The 19,085-nt window shown below is 43.7% G+C and overlaps 1 protein-coding gene across 3 annotated transcripts in view; it reads left to right on the top strand.

The window, feature by feature from the left end:
• LOC137653561 (ribitol-5-phosphate transferase FKTN-like) overlaps positions 1–19,085 on the top strand; it is a 151,331-nt gene that overhangs the window by 95,121 nt on the left and 37,125 nt on the right. For all 3 annotated transcript variants that reach the window (XM_068387066.1, XM_068387064.1, XM_068387065.1), the window contains exon 5: positions 9,203–9,370. In XM_068387066.1, the coding sequence (XP_068243167.1) occupies positions 9,203–9,370 (168 nt within the window). The remainder of the gene's footprint in view (positions 1–9,202; positions 9,371–19,085) is intronic.

Genomic DNA, 19,085 nt, shown 5'->3' with positions numbered 1-19,085 from the left:
CCAATACAGTGTTTTTAGAATTAGAGTTTAGTGAAAGATGAAAAAAAAAGCAAATTAGACAATGGCTAGGTTAATTAGAATTTGGAAATCAAATCTCCTGACATTACATAAAAATCAGACTATACATCAGTTTAGTGCGATAGGTGTTACTATATGGACATGAGTCATTGTATGACAATGAAACAATCTCCAATAGATATAGTAGATTTTAGAACAAAACCCTCGGAAGGATATTGGGAATAAAATGTCAGGACAGAATTAGAAACGAAACTATAAGAGAGATTACTCGAGTGCCATATGTGGCTAAGATCATGATGACGGGTAGATGGAGAGGGTTTGGGCATGCTCTGCACCATCCCCAAGAGAGATTAGTTCACCAAATGTTGAGCTAGGCTTCACAAGGCACTATATGAGTTGGAAGACCCAGGCCTACATGGCTGAGGACTAAGAAGCGTGAAGTAGATGATGAATGGAGAAGTATTGAATTGAAAGCTCAAGATAGAGAGGACTGGCGAAATCTAACCGAGGCCCTTTGCGTCAATAGGCATAGGAGAAGATGATGATGATGACTGTTGAACCTCAGCACTGAATGACCTCCCTGGCCCCAGCACCATGCCATGTGATGCAAATTTAATCCTTTCATTATTGAAAGAGGTCATTGTCACCTAGTGGTTTTCTTTTAACATTGTGATTGTAGGAATACATCATAAGTTGCATGAACTTTGTTTCACAGCAAAATAGTCCAGTTATGGATATCAGGTCAAACTTTTCAGCAGTAAAAGACTAGATAGCAAAATATCATCTTTAGCTGCCAATGCCATGTTTTTTCCTTCAGTATACTATCAGATCCTGAGACCTTGAGAGAGATATTTTCAGGTGCAATAGTAAAACCTAAGAATATAGCTGGCAACTCTAGAATTCAAAATTTGCAAATACCTGTACAATTTGTTGGGAGTTCGAGATAGATCTTATAATGCGAGTACAGTAAACATTCAAGAGATGTAAAACTCTTCTGGTAAGAGTGATCAGCACAACTTAAAGATAATTCTGTTAAAACCCAATTGCAAGACTCTGCAACCCAGTGTGCTAGCTAAGCAAAACAAACCAGAATTCGGGACTCACAGAATCTGAGACATATTTCTGTATCCCAGAAAAAAATATAACAGACTTCTCCAATATAGGAGGGGTAGACGCTATATTTCATTGATGAGAGATATAACACCAGTTAGTCAGTCATCAATCAGAATTGATTTTTTTCAATATTAAACTTACCCGATGATCATATAGCTGTCAGCTCTGCTGCCCGACAGAAAAAACCTACGGGCGGAATACGCCAGCGATCGCTATACAGGTGGGGGTGTACATCAACAGCGCCATCTGTCAAGTAGGTACTCAAGTACTCGATGTCAACAAGAACCAATTTTCTCTCTGTCGTGCCAATGGCAAGACCTACTAAATACGCCGTCCCTAACTGGATTTGTTTTCACAACGATTTGGTGAAGTACACTATTCCAGTTTTGAGCTTTCGCTATGCAGGGGTTTTATCTTCATTTCAAAACTTGAACTCGTTTTGGCTAGATTTAATTATGGTGACGAAGAGAGTATGGACTCTCTTTCACTTTTAAATGGCCGACCCTTCCCTTAGACGGAAGTGTGTTTAGGTTTTTGGTAATTTTGCTTAACAAGTTATAGATCTATTTATTTTATATCTCTCCGCCTTTATAGGCCTCTTCGATTAACTTTCCATTTATTATAAACTTATAAAAAATTAATTTTTATGTTTGTTTATATGCGACCTTTCCTAATAGTAGGCGGTCCTTACTTGGAACCGAAGTTAATTAACATTGAGCCCGTCATATCGTATTTAACCTTTTAAGAATTTAATACTTTTTTAATTTTAATGTTTTATGAAAGAATTTCTTTGATAGTCTCGTACTGTTTTCAAAGATGAACTAACGTTTAGTTTTTAAGTCTCCGCAGTTGTTGACGTTCAGAACGTTCAACATGCGCTCTATCGTTACGATAGAGAGAGAGTGTATCACGGTTTCACGTTGCAGTAAGAGTAAACCGATTCTAGCGTTTCGTTCATTCTTTCTTAGCTTAAATGGTTTAAATTCTAAATAAAGGTACTTTTTATTTGGGAAACCTTTCAGTTTTTTCCTTTTAGCAAATAACATGTTTTAACGATATATAATTGGGCTCTTCTCTCAGGTGCTAAGTCAAGAGAGAAGAGAGAGAGAGATAGAGACGGAGGGAGAGAGAGGAGAATAAACGTTTCGTTCAAGCGGGTAACGTTGTTCTCGTTTTTTACTCTTCTCCCTAGTCGCTGTAGGGGAAGAAGGTAAAACGTTTCTAGAGTTTTATTCTTGTTCCCAGGCTTTATGCGGTGAGAGATTGTAAACGTAGTTTATTTGATCTAGTGTTTAGTCTCTTTTCCAGCCACTGAATTCGTTTTTTACTCTTCTCCCTAGTCGCTGTAGGGGAAGAAGGTAAAACGTTTCTAGAGTTTTATTCTTGTTCCCAGGCTTTATGCGGTGAGAGATTGTAAACGTAGTTTATTTGATCTAGTGTTTAGTCTCTTTTCCAGCCATTGAATTCTTTATCTTTATTTATGTTTTTCTGTTGCATTGTAAAACTGTTTTCGCAATTACTACCTTTTAATGAAGGATAGGATTGCGTGTTTCAGGTAGAAATCAGTTAAAGTTTCGATTTCAGTGAAATAAGTGCAAACAGAAAATCAAAAGTGATAAAGTGATATGCGCAAAGTGTTACAGTGTTGCGTCCGAGGGTTCGTCTGTTCGTGCCAGTTGTTCACCTAGTCCGGGACCTCTTACAAGCTCCCAAGCCCAGGGGAGAAGTAATGTCGAACGACTTATGGGTTCCACAGGCCTTGATCGACGAACAGACGTTTTTCCCTCCGTGGTTTCGGGCGTATCTACACACGTTGCCGACGTGAGATCGCCCCACCCACACAAAGACGAGAGAGCCCATTTATTCCTCGTCTGCGGAAGAGGTTTCTCGTAGAAACCATGGACCAAATCTTGCAGCTTTTAAGTGCAAGTCGGTCCCTTCCGCGCAAGTCCAACGGCCTAGGTGTAGCCACTGGGTCAGTTCGGACTCGCTGCAGTCATCCGACGACTGCACACCTCCCAAGAGAGGCAAGGTGGTACCGCAACAGGCAGTAACTCCGTCTGTTGCCGCACCAGCTGTTTTAGACCCTCAGTCACAACGGACAGTAGCTCCGTTTGTTGCCGTTTTTTGTAGACCCTAAGTGGTCTTTACTGCAGTCTATGCAGACTCAGTTAGCTGCGGTTATGCAGGAGTTTCGTGCGGAGAAGGTTTACACTGCTCTCGTTAGCCTACAACCTGCCACGGTTGTGCGCCCAGCTCACGCTGAGGCTGCCTGCTCCCACACTCCGGCTGCGGAGAGCTCCACCTCCGATGCGCAATCGACCCTGCCAGACGCATGTTAACGTTAGCCGACGTGCGGCTCCCTCCGTTAACATGCGTGAGCTACCGCATCAGCAGTGGGAAGGTGGAGTCAAGCTGCCGTGTTTTGACGCGATGCGTTAGTTTCCGCAACCCACGGCAGTCCCCACCACGCACCACCACTCCGCTTTGGTTGTTGCCTGCTCCCACACTCCGACTGCGGAGAAGGTTGACGATGCACCCGTTTGCCTACAACCTGCCACGGTTGTGCGCCCAGCATGGCTGCCTGCTCCCACACTCTTGTTGTGAGAGTTCCTCCACCCATGCGCAGTCGACCCTGCCAGACGCATGCTGACTCCCACAGACACACGGAGCACTCCGTTGCCGTGCGTGAGCTACCACAAGCTGCCGTGTTTTGACACGGTGTGTCAGCCTCCGCAACCCACTGTGGTTACCGCCACTCGCCCGCAGCAGACTAGTCAGTTAGGAGTTGAGGCTTCCCCACACAGCTTTGGTTGTTGCCAGCTCACAGACTGTCAAGCAGTTACATGACGTTGCCTTCTGGTCTGCTACTAACGCACCAGTGCTGTATGTCCTCACGCACCTGTTGTGGTTGACAGTTCAGTTTTTGACAGTTCACAGACTGTCAAGCAGTTACATAACGTTGCCTTCTGGTCTGCTGCTTATGCACCAGTGAGACCCTCACTGAGATAACCTAGCTTTTCTCGGACATGGTTCCTGTAGATGAGAAAGTGCTGTTCTCCCTCCTTCTGATATTCCTTTGAGGACTCTGTCATTTGGAGAGGAGCCTTAAGCTGCTTAGCCTCCTATGGACTTTAATTAAAGCATAACAAGGCTTCCAGGGATGGTAAATGGTTCCGCTTCAGTCGCTTACCCCGTCTGTTGCCACACCTGCTTCCATAGACCCTAATGGGCTTTGTTGCAAGACATGCAGTCCAAGCTTGTGTCCTTGATAGAGGATTTTTTACGGAGAAGAACCTTCTAGCCAACAACCTTCCTACCGGTTGGTTGTACGCCCTGTTGACGCTGAGGTATCCTACTCACGTCCGCCAGTTGAGATGGTTCCTCCACCGGTGCGACCCAGTGTGGGTTGCCAGTCGCACGTTGACGTTAAGCGACTCTCGGAGGTGGTTGTGGACGTTCAGTGTGTCACTAGGAAGACGTTCAACAACCAGCAGAGGTGACTTGTTGTGACGCAGTGCGGCAACCTCAGCAACCCGGTAGGGGGTTGACTGCACAACCCAGACAGTCTAGACAGTTTCGGGTTGACGCTGTACTTCCTCGCGTCCCCATGGTTGACAGTTCACAGACTGTGCAGCAGTACCATGATCTTGTGTCCGGCTCCGTCACGCATCCACCAGTGCGACCGGATTCAGCGAGTCAGACGTTGCCCACTCCGTTGCCGTTTCCTCATCAGTTTCGGATGAGGAACCCTCTGATGAGGACATAGCTGAACAAGACGATCAACCCCCAGCCCTGCTATCCATCCAGAAGATGTTGAAGAAGGAACACTGCCCTGTCAGGCTGTGGATGAGTCTGGTTAGGACACTGTCATCCGTCGTTCAATTTGTGTCACTTGGAAGACTACACCTCCGTCCTCTTCTGTATCATCTAGCTTTTCACTAGAAAAGGACAAGACGCTAGAAGCGGTCTCGATCCCGGTTTCCGGAAAATAAAGTCTGGTCTGACTTGGTGAAAGGACTTTATCAACCTTTGAAAGGGTCTTCCCCTGACTGTTCAGACTCCCAACCACGTTCTCTTCTCGGACGCATCAGACGTAGGCTGGGGTGCGACATTAGGCGGTAGGGAATGCTCAGGATTATGGAACTCGAGTCAAAGGACAATGCATTTCAACTGCAAGAAGCTTCTGGCAGTACGTCTGACCTGGTAAAGCTTCAGGTCTCTCCTTCAAGGCAAAGTGGTGGAGGTGAACACGGTCAACTCCCTGCTTTGACGTACATCTCCAAGAAAGGAGGGACCTACTCTCTGACATGGTACGAGTTCGCAAGTGACCTCCTCTCCTGTTCAACAGGTCTAGACTTTTCACTAGTAACGAGGTTCATCCAAGGCAACTTGAATGTCATAGCAGATTGTCTCAGTAGGAAGGGACAAATAATTCCAACATATTGGACCCTCCACAAGGATGTATGCAAGAGACTTTGGGCCACCTGGGGCCTGCCAACCATAGATCTCTTCGCAACCTCGATGACCAAGAGGCTCCCAATACTTTGCTCACCTATCCCGGACCCAGCAGTAGTTCATATAGATGCCTTTCTACTAGATTGGTCTCATCTACATCTATATGCATTCCCTCCGTTCTAGATTGTCAACAAGGTACTGCAGAAGTTCGCCTCTCACGAAGGGACGAAGTTGACGCTAGTTGCTTCCCTCTGGCCCGCGAGAGAATAACTTACCGAGGTACTTCGATGGCTAGTAGACGTTCCCAGAACACTTCCCCTAAGGGTGGACCTGCTACGTCTGCCACGCGTAAGAAGGTACTCCAAGGCCTCCACGCTCTTCGTCTGACTGCCTTCAGAATATCGAAAGACTCTCGAGAACTAGAGGTTTTTCGAAGGAGGCAACCAGAGCGATTGCTAGAGCAAGGAGTACATCCACCCTTAGAGTCTACCAATCGAAGTGGGAAATCTTCCGAAACTGGTGCAAGTCAGTATCCGTATCCTCGACCAGTACCTCTGTAACTCAAATAGCTGACTTCCTCTTATATCTGAGGAAAGAACGATCTCTTTCAGCTCCCACTATCAAGGGTTACAGAAGCATGTTGGCATCAGTCTTCCGTCACAGAGGCTTAGATCTTTCCAACAATAAAGATCTACAGGACCTCCTTAAGTCTTTTGAGACCACGAAGGAGCGTCGTTTGGTTACACCTGGTTGGAATTTAGACGTGGTTCTAAGATTCCTTATGTCAGACAGGTTCGAACCACTTCAATCAGCCTCCCTGAAAGATCTCACCTTTAAGACTCTTTTCCTGATATGCTTAACCACAGCTAAAAGAGTCAGTGAGATTCATGCCTTCAGCAAGAACATCGGATTCTCATCCGAAACGGCTACATGTTCTACAACTTGGTTTTCTAGCCAAACACGAGCTGCCTTCTCGGCCTTGACCAATATCGTTCGATATTCCAAGCTTATCGTATGGTTGGAAATGAACTAGAAAGATTATTATGTCCTGTAAGAGCTCTTAAGTTCTTTTTTAAAAACCTTTACGAGGCCCGTCTGAAGCTTTATGGTGTTCAGTTAAGAATCCATCTTTGCCTATGTCAGAGAATTCTTTATCCTATTTTATCAGACTGTTAATACGAGAAGCTCATTCCCTTCTGAATGAGGAAGACCAAGCTTGGCTGAAGGTAAGGACACACGAAGTTAGAGCTGTCACAACTTCCGTGGCCTTTAAACAAAATAGATCTCTGCAAAGTATATTCGACGCAACCTATTGGAAAAGCAAATCAGTGTTCGCGTCTTTTATCTTAAGAATGTCCAGTCTCTTTACGAGAACTGCTACACTCTGGGACCATTCGTAGCAACGAGTGCAGTAGTGGTGGGGGCTCCACCACTACAATTCCCTAATTCCAGAACCTTTTTAATCTTTCTCTTGAAATATTTTTGGGTTGTCCGGAAGGCTAAGAAGCCTTTCGCATCCTACTTGATTTGGCGGGTGGTCAAAATCATTTCTTGAGAAGCGCCTAGATTAGAGGTTTTGATGAGGACCTTTAGTATGGGTTGCAACCCTTCATACTTCAGCTCCTAGGAGTCGCTCAGCATCCTATGAGGATCGCGAGGCTCAGTAAGGAAGACGTACTTAAAAAGGCAGAGTAATTGTTCAAGTCGTCTTCCTTACCAGGTACTTATTTATTTTATGCTTGTTATTTTGAATAACTGCTAAAATGAAATACGGAATACTTAGCTCATAATAATGTCAACATGTAATGCTGGTCTCTACCCACCCCCCTGGGTGTGAATCAGCTTTATGATCATCGGGTAAGTTTAATATTGAAAAATGTTATTTTCCTTAGTAAAATAAATTTTTGAATATACTTACCCGATGATCATAAATTAAAGGACCCACCCTTCCTCCCCAATAGAGACCCAGTGGACAGAGGAGAAAATTGGTTCTTGTTGACATCGAGTACTTGAGTACTGTACCTACTTGACAGATGGCGCTGTTGATGTACACCCCCACCTGTATAGCGATCGCTGGCGTATTCCGCCCGTAGGTTTTTTCTGTCGGGCAGCAGAGCTGACAGCTATATGATCATCGGGTAAGTATATTCAAAAATTTATTTTACTAAGGAAAATAACATATTTCAGCACTAACAATTAAAATAGTGAGGCAAGAAGACTTTAATATCATGAATGTTGGTATATTAATATTGCCTTTACCAATATTTGGTTTACAGAATCAGAAAATATTATTACTCTGTTGAGAATCTCATGCATATTTCTTAGATTCTTCAGCTTTAAGGAAGTGGCAAAATTGATTAGAATTTATTTCTTTACCTAACTAATGCAAGAAAGGAAAGAAAAATACTTACTCCTTTGCCCAGTGAGAGCGGTAATGGATTTACTTTGAAGGACCAAAGCTATTAGAAGAGAGTAGTTGAGTTTATTGCAATATGAGGGTAATGCGAGTTATAAAAAACACTTCTACATCTGGATAAGACAGACCATGTTGAGAGCTATTGCATGTACCTCAGAGCTTAAGGAGGCTTCCAACCTTAAGTTCAACAGCCCATGGAGTCTGTGAGGTATCAGTTTTTGTAGCATGTAAAAGAAATATATTGGTATTGCTTCAATAATTTATTTGCTTCTTGCTGATGACTCCTTAACATAGGTGCAATTTTACTTGTGACATCCTGCATAGATCACAGATGACTTCTCAATTGGTCAAGTAGTGACCTCAGGTTAAGCAATACCAAAACACAACAGTCTTTTTCCTATATGTAACATTTCTTCCCTTCCTTATAACTCTTTTATTTTGAAAGTACACTAGGATATATATACTACATGTTTTGGAAGTTGGTTGACAAATAATTGGCCTATTTTAGTTAGAATAGAAGGAATGCAAACTACAATCATACTAAAAAAAAGTACTGTCCAGCCCTTGACCCCTTGTTGATGCCAGTATTCTGGAGTCCTTTTAATTTCCCGAACAGGGTCTCCAAGTCTTTGTGCATTATATTTCAGAATGGTAAGCTGCCCTCATACCTAAATAGTTACACAGGCGATTGTTAAAGAATGTATTTTGATCAAAATAAATAAATTTTTTTCAAAACAAAATGTTTTTGCATTTAAACTAATTTAATTTACTTGAATTGGCTCTCCTAACACACAGCTCTCCCCAAAAGGTTAAATATTGGAGAGAACTAATTTCTATAAGAAATTTGTTTTTTACCCCTATGACTTACCTGGCTAAGTGAAAGTTGTTTTGAATTTTGGAGTGTGTCTGAAGGAATGTAAACTATATGAATAGGTTACTGTAAGGTAATTGGTTGTAGTGAAATGATTATTTTTAAAATATTTCTTCTACTCTTATGTTTTTAAAAATGAGATAAGCAAGACTGACTCACATGAACTATGATCCATGATTCATATTGTACCAAACTATCCTGGATCCATAAAACAATTTCAATTGAATTGGGAGACATTCAAATTTTCTATTGTTGGAATATTTTTATTGACGAGTTTGAATAAAAATAATTATAGTTTAAGGTTTTAAAATTTTTTTTTTGTACAGGCTCACGACAAAGGATGTGAAGATTGATGGTGTTGACCTCACAGTTCCCAGCGACATCAGCACATTTGTAAATGATTATAGAGATGCTCATTTTATTCCCTGCAATGAGTCCAGAGCAACATACTATAACCTTAAACACATGAAAAGTGAAACACCTGATGAAATACGGTAAGTTTGCATTGTTAAAACTCTCATGTTATTGTTATTATTTTGAAGGCTTAGATAAGATTTAGTCTTTGATTGTATTATATATTATTGAATTTGATTTTTCAATATTAATCTTACCCGTTGATCATGTAGCTGCAGCTCTGCTGCCCGACAGAAAAAACCTACGGGCGGAATACGCCAGCGATCGCTATACAGGTGGGGGTGTACATCAACAGCGCCATCTGTCGAGTAGGTATTCAAGTACTTCTTGTCAACACAGAACCAATTTTCTCTCTGTCGTGCCACCGGCAAGACCTACTTGATACGCTGTTGTTTTCTGGAGTTGATTTTCACGTTATTTGGTGAAGTATTCTCTCTAGTTATTAGCTTTCGCTGTGCAGAAGTTATCCTCAATACTTTCTCACTTTCATTGATTAGATTTTGGATTATTTGTTGACGACTTGGATAGATTTTGGATTTCCCCCCTTTGACTAATTCAAGATGTCTGACCCTACTCAAGTCCCCAAGTACAGGAAGTGTAGCGCTAGGGACTGTTCTAGGCGTCTTCCGAAGGCCTCTATCGATCCGCACACCGTTTGTTCCAATTGTAGGGGTAAAGCCTGTCAATTGGAAGATCGATGTGAGGAATGCGCTGGGCTTTCGGAATTCGATTTTCAAGAATTCCTTAAGTATGCACGTAGGCTAGAGAAGGATAGGATCAGGAGGAGTTCGTCTCGCTCTATTGATTTTTCCTCTCCCCATGCCCCACAACCTATTCCTTCCCCTGTAGTGGTTACACCCGACCCTCCTACTAGCTCTCATCAACCTTCGATGGCGGATATGATGCGTGCCATTCAGGCTCTTGGTGAGAGAGTTGAGTCATTAGCGAATGACCGCAATCAACTCATGGCTGACGTCAGGGAGTTGAAAGGTAAAAGTGCAGTAGGAAGTGAAGTGAGTGTCAGTGCAGTGAAAAGTGTCAGTGTTACGCATGAGGGTGCGTCTGTTCGTGCCTGTCGTCCTCCCAGTCCGGGACCTCTTGCAAGCTCCCAAGCCCAGGGGAGAAGCAATGTCGTACGACCAAAGGGTTCGACAGGCCTTGATCAGCGGACAGACGTTCCCTCCGTGGTTGAGGACGTATCTTGCCGAGATCGTCCCACCCACAAACAGACGAGTGAGCCCATTCATTCCTCGTCTGCGGAAGAGGTTTCTCGACAGAAACGCTGGACCAAGGTCTCACGACCTCTCAAGCGCAAGGTCCCTTCCGAGCGAGTCCAACGGCCCAGGTGTAGCCACTGGGTCAGTTCGGACTCGCCGCAGTCCTCCGAAGACTGCACACCTCCCAAGAGAGGTAGAGTGGTTCCGCAGCAGGCAATCACTCCGTCTGTTGCCGCACCAGCCGCTGTAGACCCTAAGTGGTCTTTGCTGCAGTCTATGCAGACTCAGCTAGCTTCCTTCATGCAGGAGTATCGTGCTGAGAAGGTTGACGCTGCACCCGTTAGCCTACAACCTGCCTCGGTTGTGCGCCCAGCTGACACTGCGGCTGCCTGCTCCCACACTCCGGCTGTGAGAGCTCCACCACCTATGCGCAGTCGACCCTGCCAGACGCATGTTGACGTTAGCCGACGTGCGGCACCCTCCGTTGACGTGCATGAGCTACCACATCAGCAGGAAGATGGAGTCAAGCTGCCGTGTTTTGACGCGGTGCGTCAGTCTCCGCAACCCACGGTGGTCCCCACCACGCACCACCACTCCGCTTTGGTTGTTGCCAGCTCTCAGACTGACCAACAGCGGCATGACGTTGGATCCAGTGCAGCTACGCATGCACCCGTGCTGCCGGATTCAGCCGTTCAGCTTTTATCTCCTCCTTTGCCGCTTCCTCCTCAGCATTCGGATGAAGGAATCTCTGATGACGACGAAGCTGCGCATTTGGACGACCAACACTCCGACATAGATGAACCCAAGACTACGCCTCCCTCCTTAGACTTTAGGAAAGTCCTTGCCCTGTTTAAGGAGTTGTATCCGGACCAGTTTGTGTCTGCAGCTCCACGCTCACCTCCCTCTGAGTTCGCTTTAGGCATGCAGTCAGCAGCTCCTGCCTTTACGAAGCTCGTACTCGCTCGCTCGTCCAAGAGAGCTTTTAGGGTACTGGGAGAGTGGTTGCAGGCCAAGAAGCAGCTTGGGAAGACATCCTTCATGTTTCCCCCAGCCAAGCTTGCTTCCAGATCTAGCGTCTGGTATGCCACGGGAGAGGTTCTCGGCCTGGGAGTTCCTGCCTCTGCCCAGGGCGACTTCTCAAGTCTGGTAGACTCTCCCCGCAGACTGGCTATGAGACGCTCCAAGATTTGCTGGACTTCTTCGGACATGGACCATCTTTTGAAGGGAGTTTTCCGTGCGTTCGAGATCTTTAACTTCCTGGACTGGTGTTTGGGAGCGTTGAGCAGGAAGACCTCCCCTTCGGATAAGGATTCTGCCATGCTCATCATGTCCTGCATGGACAAAGCCATACGGGATGGGTCTGGCGAGCTTGCGGCTTCTTTCGTGTCTGGAGTTCTCAAGAAGCGGGATCACCATTGCTCCTTCTTGTCGGCGGGAGTCACCCCATGTCAGAAGTCAGAACTGATGTTTGCTCCGCTATCAAAGTGTCTCTTTCCTGAAGAGTTGATCAAGGGGATTGCCGCCTCGTTGATCCAGAAAGACACTCATGACCTGGTGGCGTCATCCGCACGTAAAGTCACAGCTTTACCTTCCGTGCCTAGACCTAGGATGGACACACCAGCGTCTAGGTTCATTCCGCCCTTTCGTGGCAGAGCCTCCAGCAGAGGAGGTACTCGTGCCGATAGTCAACGTGGCAACAAGAAGAAGGGTTCCAAGTCCTCAAGAGGCAGAGTCTGACTGCCACCTTCTTCAGACAGCAGTGGGAGCCAGGCTCAAGAACTACTGGCAGGCCTGGGAGAACAGGGGTGCAGACGCACAGTCTGTGAAGTTACTCAGAGAGGGGTACAGGATTCCATTTTTGTGCAAGCCCCCTCTAGCAACAACTCCCATCGACCTCTCTCCCAGGTACAGAGAGGAGGACAAGAGGCTAGCTTTACAGCAAGAGGTGTCTCTCTTGCTACAAAAGGGAGCGGTAGTCATAGTCCGGGACCATCAATCCCCGGGCTTCTACAACAGTCTCTTCTTAGTGGCGAAGAAGACAGGAGGGTGGAGACCGGTGCTAGACGTCAGTGCTCTAAATGTCTTTGTCACCAAGCAGACGTTCACCATGGAGACGACGAAGTCGGTTCTAGCATCGGTCAGGAAGGAAGACTGGATGGTCTCGTTAGACCTAAAGGACGCGTACTTTCACGTCCCCATCCACCCAGATTCCCAACCTTTTCTAAGGTTCGTTTTTGGGAAGGTGGTATACCAGTTCCAAGCCCTGTGCTTTGGCCTAAGCACGGCACCTCTAGTGTTTACCAAACTGATGAGGAATATTGCCAAATTCCTGCATTTAGCAGACATCAGAGCCTCCCTCTATTTGGACGACTGGCTTTTAAGAGCTGCGTCAAGTCGTCGCTGTCTGGAGAATCTAAAATGGACTCTGGATCTGACCAAGGAATTGGGTCTCCTGGTCAATATGGAAAAGTCCCAACTCGTCTCATCCCGAACTATAGTATATCTAGGTATGGAGATTCAGAGTCAAGCTTTTCGGGCTTTTCCGTCGGCCCCCAGAATCAGTCAAGCCCAAGAATGCATCCAGAGCATGCTGAAGAAGAACCGATGTTCAGTCAGACAGTGGATGAGTCTGATAGGGACGCTTTCATCTCTGGACCAGTTCATCGCGTTAGGGAGACTCCACCTCCGACCCCTTCAGTATCACCTAGCTGCTCACTGGAGAAAGGACATGACGCTAGAAGCGGTCTCAGTTCCTATCTCCGAGAAGATGAAGTCTGCACTGACTTGGTGGAAGAACAACATTCTTCTCAGGGAAGGTCTGCCACTGGCTGTTCAGACCCCCGACCACCTTCTCTTCTCGGACGCATCGGACACGGGCTGGGGTGCGACACTGGACGGTCGGGAATGCTCGGGCACGTGGAATTCGGATCAAAGAGCACTGCACATCAACTGCAAGGAGCTACTGGCTGTTCATCTGGCCTTGAGAAGCTTCAAGTCCCTCCTTCTAGGCAAGGTGGTGGAGGTGAACTCCGACAACACCACAGCCTTGGCGTACATCTCCAAGCAAGGAGGGACTCATTCGAGGACGTTGTTCGAGATCGCAAGGGACCTCCTCACCTGGTCAAGAGATCGAAACATATCTCTAGTAACGAGGTTCATTCAAGGCGACATGAATGTCATGGCAGACCGCCTCAGCCGGAAGGGTCAGATCATCCCAACAGAATGGACCCTTCACAAGAATGTTTGCAACAGACTATGGGCCTTGTGGGGTCAGCCCACCATAGATCTGTTCGCTACCTCGATGACCAAGAGGCTCCCAAATTATTGCTCACCTATTCCGGACCCAGCAGCAGTTCACATAGATGCCTTTCTTCTAGATTGGTCCCATCTAGACCTTTATGCGTTCCCCCCGTTCAAGATTGTCAACAAGGTACTGCAGAAGTTCGCCTCTCACGAAGGGACAAGGTTGACGTTGGTTGCTCCCCTCTGGCCCGCGAGAGAATGGTTCACCGAGGTACTGCAATGGCTAGTAGACGTTCCCAGGACTCTTCCTCTAAGAGTGGACCTTCTGCGTCAGCCGCATGTAAAGAAGGTACACCCAAGCCTACACGCTCTTCGTCTGACTGCCTTCAGACTATCGAAAGACTCTCAAGAGCTAGAGGCTTTTCGAAGGAGGCAGCCAGAGCGATTGCCAGAGCAAGGAGGACATCCACTCTCAAGGTCTACCAGTCAAAATGGGAAGTCTTCCGAAGCTGGTGCAAGGCGAATTCAGTATCCTCAACCAGTACCTCTGTAACTCAGATAGCTGACTTCCTTTTACACCTAAGGAAGGTAAGATCCCTTTCAGCTCCTACGATCAAAGGTTACAGAAGCATGTTGGCAACAGTCTTCCGCCACAGAGGCTTAGATCTTTCCAACAACAAAGATCTACAGGACCTCCTTAAGTCTTTTGAGACCTCGAAGGAGCGTCGGTTGACCACACCAGGTTGGAACTTAGACGTGGTTTTAAGGTTCCTGATGTCAGCAAGGTTCGAACCGCTTCAATCAGCCTCTTTTAAAGATCTCACTTTGAAGACTCTTTTCCTCGTCTGCTTAGCAACAACTAAAAGAGTCAGTGAGATACACGCCTTCAGCAGGAACATAGGATTTACATCTGAAACGGCTACATGTTCCTTACAGCTTGGTTTTTTAGCCAAAAACGAACTCCCTTCTCGTCCTTGGCCCAAATCGTTCGAGATTCCAAGTCTGTCCAGTTTGGTTGGAAACGAACAAGAGAGAGTCCTATGCCCAGTAAGAGCTCTTAAGTACTATTTAAGACGTACGAAGCATTTGCGAGGACAATCAGAAGCTTTATGGTGCTCTATTAAGAAACCTTCTTTACCGATGTCGAAGAACGCAGTGTCTTATTACATCAGACTTTTGATTAGAGAAGCTCATTCTCTTCTGAATGAGGAAGACCATGCTTTGCTGAAGGTAAGGACACATGAAGTTAGAGCTGTCGCAACTTCAGTGGCCTTCAAACAAAACAGATCTCTGCAGAGTGTAATGGATGCAACCTATTGGAGAAGCAAGTCAGTGTTCGCATCATTTTACCTTAAAGATGTCCAGTCTCTTTACGAGAACTGCTACACCCTGGGACCATTCGTAGCAGCGAGTGCAGTAGTAGGTGAGGGCTCAACCACTACATTCCCATAATCCCATAACCTTTTTTAATCTTTCTCTTGAAATGTTTTTATTGTTGTTTTTGGGTTGTACGGAAGGCTAAGAAGCCTTTCGCATCCTGGTTGATTTGGCGGGTGGTCAAATTCTTTTCTTGAGAAGCGCCTAGATTAGAGGTTGTGATGAGGTCCTTTAGTATGGGTTGCAGCCCTTCATACTTCAGCACCTAGGAGTCGCTCAGCATCCTAAGAGGATCGCGAGGCTCAGTAAGGAAGACATACTTAAAAAGGCAGAGTAATTGTTCAAGTCGACTTCCTTACCAGGTACTTATTAATTTTATGTTTGTTATTTTGAATAACTGCTAAAATGAAATACGGAATACTTAGCTTCTAATGTTAACATGTATGCTGGTCTCCACCCACCCCCCTGGTTGTGAATCAGCTACATGATCAACGGGTAAGATTAATATTGAAAAATGTTATTTTCATTAGTAAAATAAATTTTTGAATATACTTACCCGTTGATCATGAATTAAAGGACCCACCCTTCCTCCCCAATAGAGACCCAGTGGACCGAGGAGAAAATTGGTTCTGTGTTGACAAGAAGTACTTGAGTACCTACTCGACAGATGGCGCTGTTGATGTACACCCCCACCTGTATAGCGATCGCTGGCGTATTCCGCCCGTAGGTTTTTTCTGTCGGGCAGCAGAGCTGCAGCTACATGATCAACGGGTAAGTATATTCAAAAATTTATTTTACTAATGAAAATAACATTTTTCTTTCAACTAGATATGAAATGAGTTAACTTGAATACGATGTTTAAAAAAGTAAGAAATACGTATGTCACTTGACTATATAAAATATTAATCAGTACACTTCTCCTTATTCTGAAAGCTCACGTGTATAGACCAACAAGTTACTTTTCATAACTGTCGAAACTTTAGAAGCTGAAGTCTGCATAAAAGATCTCTCTGTTGGGTATATATGTAGCCTGCATTTTTGTCTTATATTTGACACGTCCTATATTTCACCTCTTTTTCTCTTCTGAGTTTCCATCCCTTTCTCTTTTTCCTACATTCTTTTCATATATGTTGACTTGTGTCAAAATACAAATGATATGAGTTCCCATTTTCCATTATCTAGAATTTCAAAATATGTACATTTTACTGTGTAGCTTATTAGAGACATCCCTAACTGGCAAGCTCGATAGTTTCTTGCAGTGTCCACAAGCTCACCATCCTTGTGAGCTAGGGATAGGGGTTGGGGAAGCCTATATAGGTCTACTTGCTGAGTCATCAGCAGCAGCCATTATAATCTGACCCTCCATGGTCCTAGCTTGATAGAGAGGGCTTTGGTGCTGATCATATGGATATATGGTCTGTCTCTAGGGTATTATCCTGTCCCTTACATTTGTCATTCTTGAGTAACCCCTATACCTTTGAATATGTAATTTTCCAAAATGATGCGTATTATAGGGAAATGTGTTTTTCATTAGTTATAGAAATTGGCTGCCAGTTATATATATAGACAGAATTTACATCATTGAAGTTTTTGTGTAAAATGTTAAAAAAGTTTTATCAGAAAAATTTCTAGTTTAGTATTGTACAGTATATAGATTATTTCTATGAATTTTCCATGGTGTTCATATTACTTCTCTCGGGAAGCTCTCATTTTTATCGACACACCCATAAAATAAAAAGAAAAAATACCACCTGTGTATCCTTTAAATTAACTTTACTTCTGGTACATTAATGAATGAGGTTGATGGTAATGGATGGCTTGGCCAAGCCATAGTGTCTTATTTTCAGTTTCTGTGTCAGCTTTGGATGTTTATCAGCCTCTTAATTCCAGATTGTTCAAATTTAGGCTTTTTAGTTCTTTTAGGGATTTCTCCTTTTGGGTTTGTTCGTAACTACTGTTTGGATTTTTCAAGGGAATTGTTTCTAGGCAATTATGATCCAAATACTCTATGTGTATCGCGATGGGGACAGAACTGTGATTTAAATAATCGTTGTGAGGAGTGTGAATGTTTTACTTTCCTGCTTATGGATATTATTATTATTATTATTATTATTATTATTGTTATTTTTATTATTATTATTATTATTATTATTATTATTATTATTATTAGCTAAGCTACAACCCTAGTTGGAAAAGCAGGATACTATAACCCCAAGGGCTCTAACAGGGAAAAATAGCCTAGTGGAGAAAGGAAATAAACTACAAGAGGTAATAAATTAAAATAAAATATTTTACAAATAGTAACAACATTAAAATAGCTTTTTCATATATAAACTATAAAATCTTTAAAAAACCAGAGGAAGAGAAGTAAGATAGAATAGTGTGCCCGACTGTGCAGTGCCTTCAAGCAAGAGAACTCTACCCGAAAATAGTGGAAGAACATGGTACAAAGGCTATGGCACTCTACCCAAGACTAGAGGGCAATGGTTTGATTTTGGAGTGTCCGTCTAGAAGAGCTAATTACCATAGCTAACACTTCTACCCTTACCAAGAGGAAAATACCCACTGTGTTACTGTATATAGTTGCCATGTCCTCTCATAGAGCCTTGAAATCTTTATTGTTCCAACACGGAGTACTTACCTCGAACTACTTTCTTAGGAGTATCTGGGATCTCCTCTAGTTGGTTTGTCCTCTCATAGAGCCTTGAAATCGTTATTTACTTTAGAACCTTCTTTTTTTAAATCCCCACTTTCCCACAATCCTAGCGGCTCTTTTTACCAACTTGGTTGCGAGGTGGAAGATTGAGTTGGTAGCATGGATCCTAATCTCTCCACTCTCTGATGTAAGCTTGTATTTTATTTGTGGTTAGCATGGTAAATTGTATACTTCCCTTAATCAAAATATGTCTGCTAAAGTTTTGACAAATGCTTATTTCTTGCATTATGTTTTTGATGGCAGTGCACTTCCTTCCTTTTCTTACAAGCTCGGCCATTATCTTATCACAGGTTAACTCAAAGGATGTAAATTACTTCAATAGTAGAAACGAGTTCCATAAAAAAACGGTGCTATGTAAATTCCACCCACGAAAATTCCACCCACGAACATTCCTCCCACCAAATTCCACCCACGAAAATTTCAACCACGTCAAGTTCCACCCACGGAAATTCCACCCACAAAGAATTTCTTCTTCTTGTCTTTCATGTATGTTTAATCATAAAAGTGAGGTTGAAATGGCTATAATATGTGTGGGAAAGGAAACACAGACAATTTTTAAAACATTAAATAATATTTATTGATTGTATCCAATGAAAGGGAGGTTGAAATTACTATTATTAATATGGGAAAGGAAACACAAACTATTTTTAAAACATAAAATAATAGCTATTGATTTTATCCATTGAAAGTGAGGTTGAAATTACTGTTATACATATGGTAAAGGAAACAGACAATTTTATAAAATGATATTTATTGATTGTATCCATTTCGTATTACAACCTATGCAAAATTAAAATTCAAACAAAAGAAATTAAGTTTATCTAATCATGCAAGTTATGTGCTATACCTTTTAGAAATTCTAATATGCATGATGGCTCACAATTTCCTACAAGATTTATAAGTCTCTCATTTATAGACTTATATTTCTTTCTTTTCTGAGCCTCGTCTCCTTGTCTTAAATTAATAATTTTAGTTTGGGTTAGAGATTCCTCTTTTTGGAGTGATGAGCAAAGTGTCCATAAATTTGGATGGATACATGTTAACGACGTTCTTAGAGCACTATTAAAACCTTCCACATGATTGTTTGTCCTCGGTACGTTATTTAGACGCTCATGTACATTCCACATTTCGATAGGGAAAAGAGGTTCAACTATCCGTCTCCGTTCAACTTTTCCACGTTGGACACCAATATAGGTCTGCTCAAAATAAGTAATAAATTCTGTTGGTAGATCTTCATCATCA

The sequence above is a fragment of the Palaemon carinicauda genome, chromosome 14, assembly GCF_036898095.1.
Source record: "Palaemon carinicauda isolate YSFRI2023 chromosome 14, ASM3689809v2, whole genome shotgun sequence".
Classification (NCBI taxonomy): Eukaryota; Metazoa; Arthropoda; class Malacostraca; order Decapoda; family Palaemonidae; genus Palaemon; species Palaemon carinicauda.
Note: the sequence above shows the minus strand (reverse complement) of the source record. Positions and strands in the feature narration are given on the sequence as shown.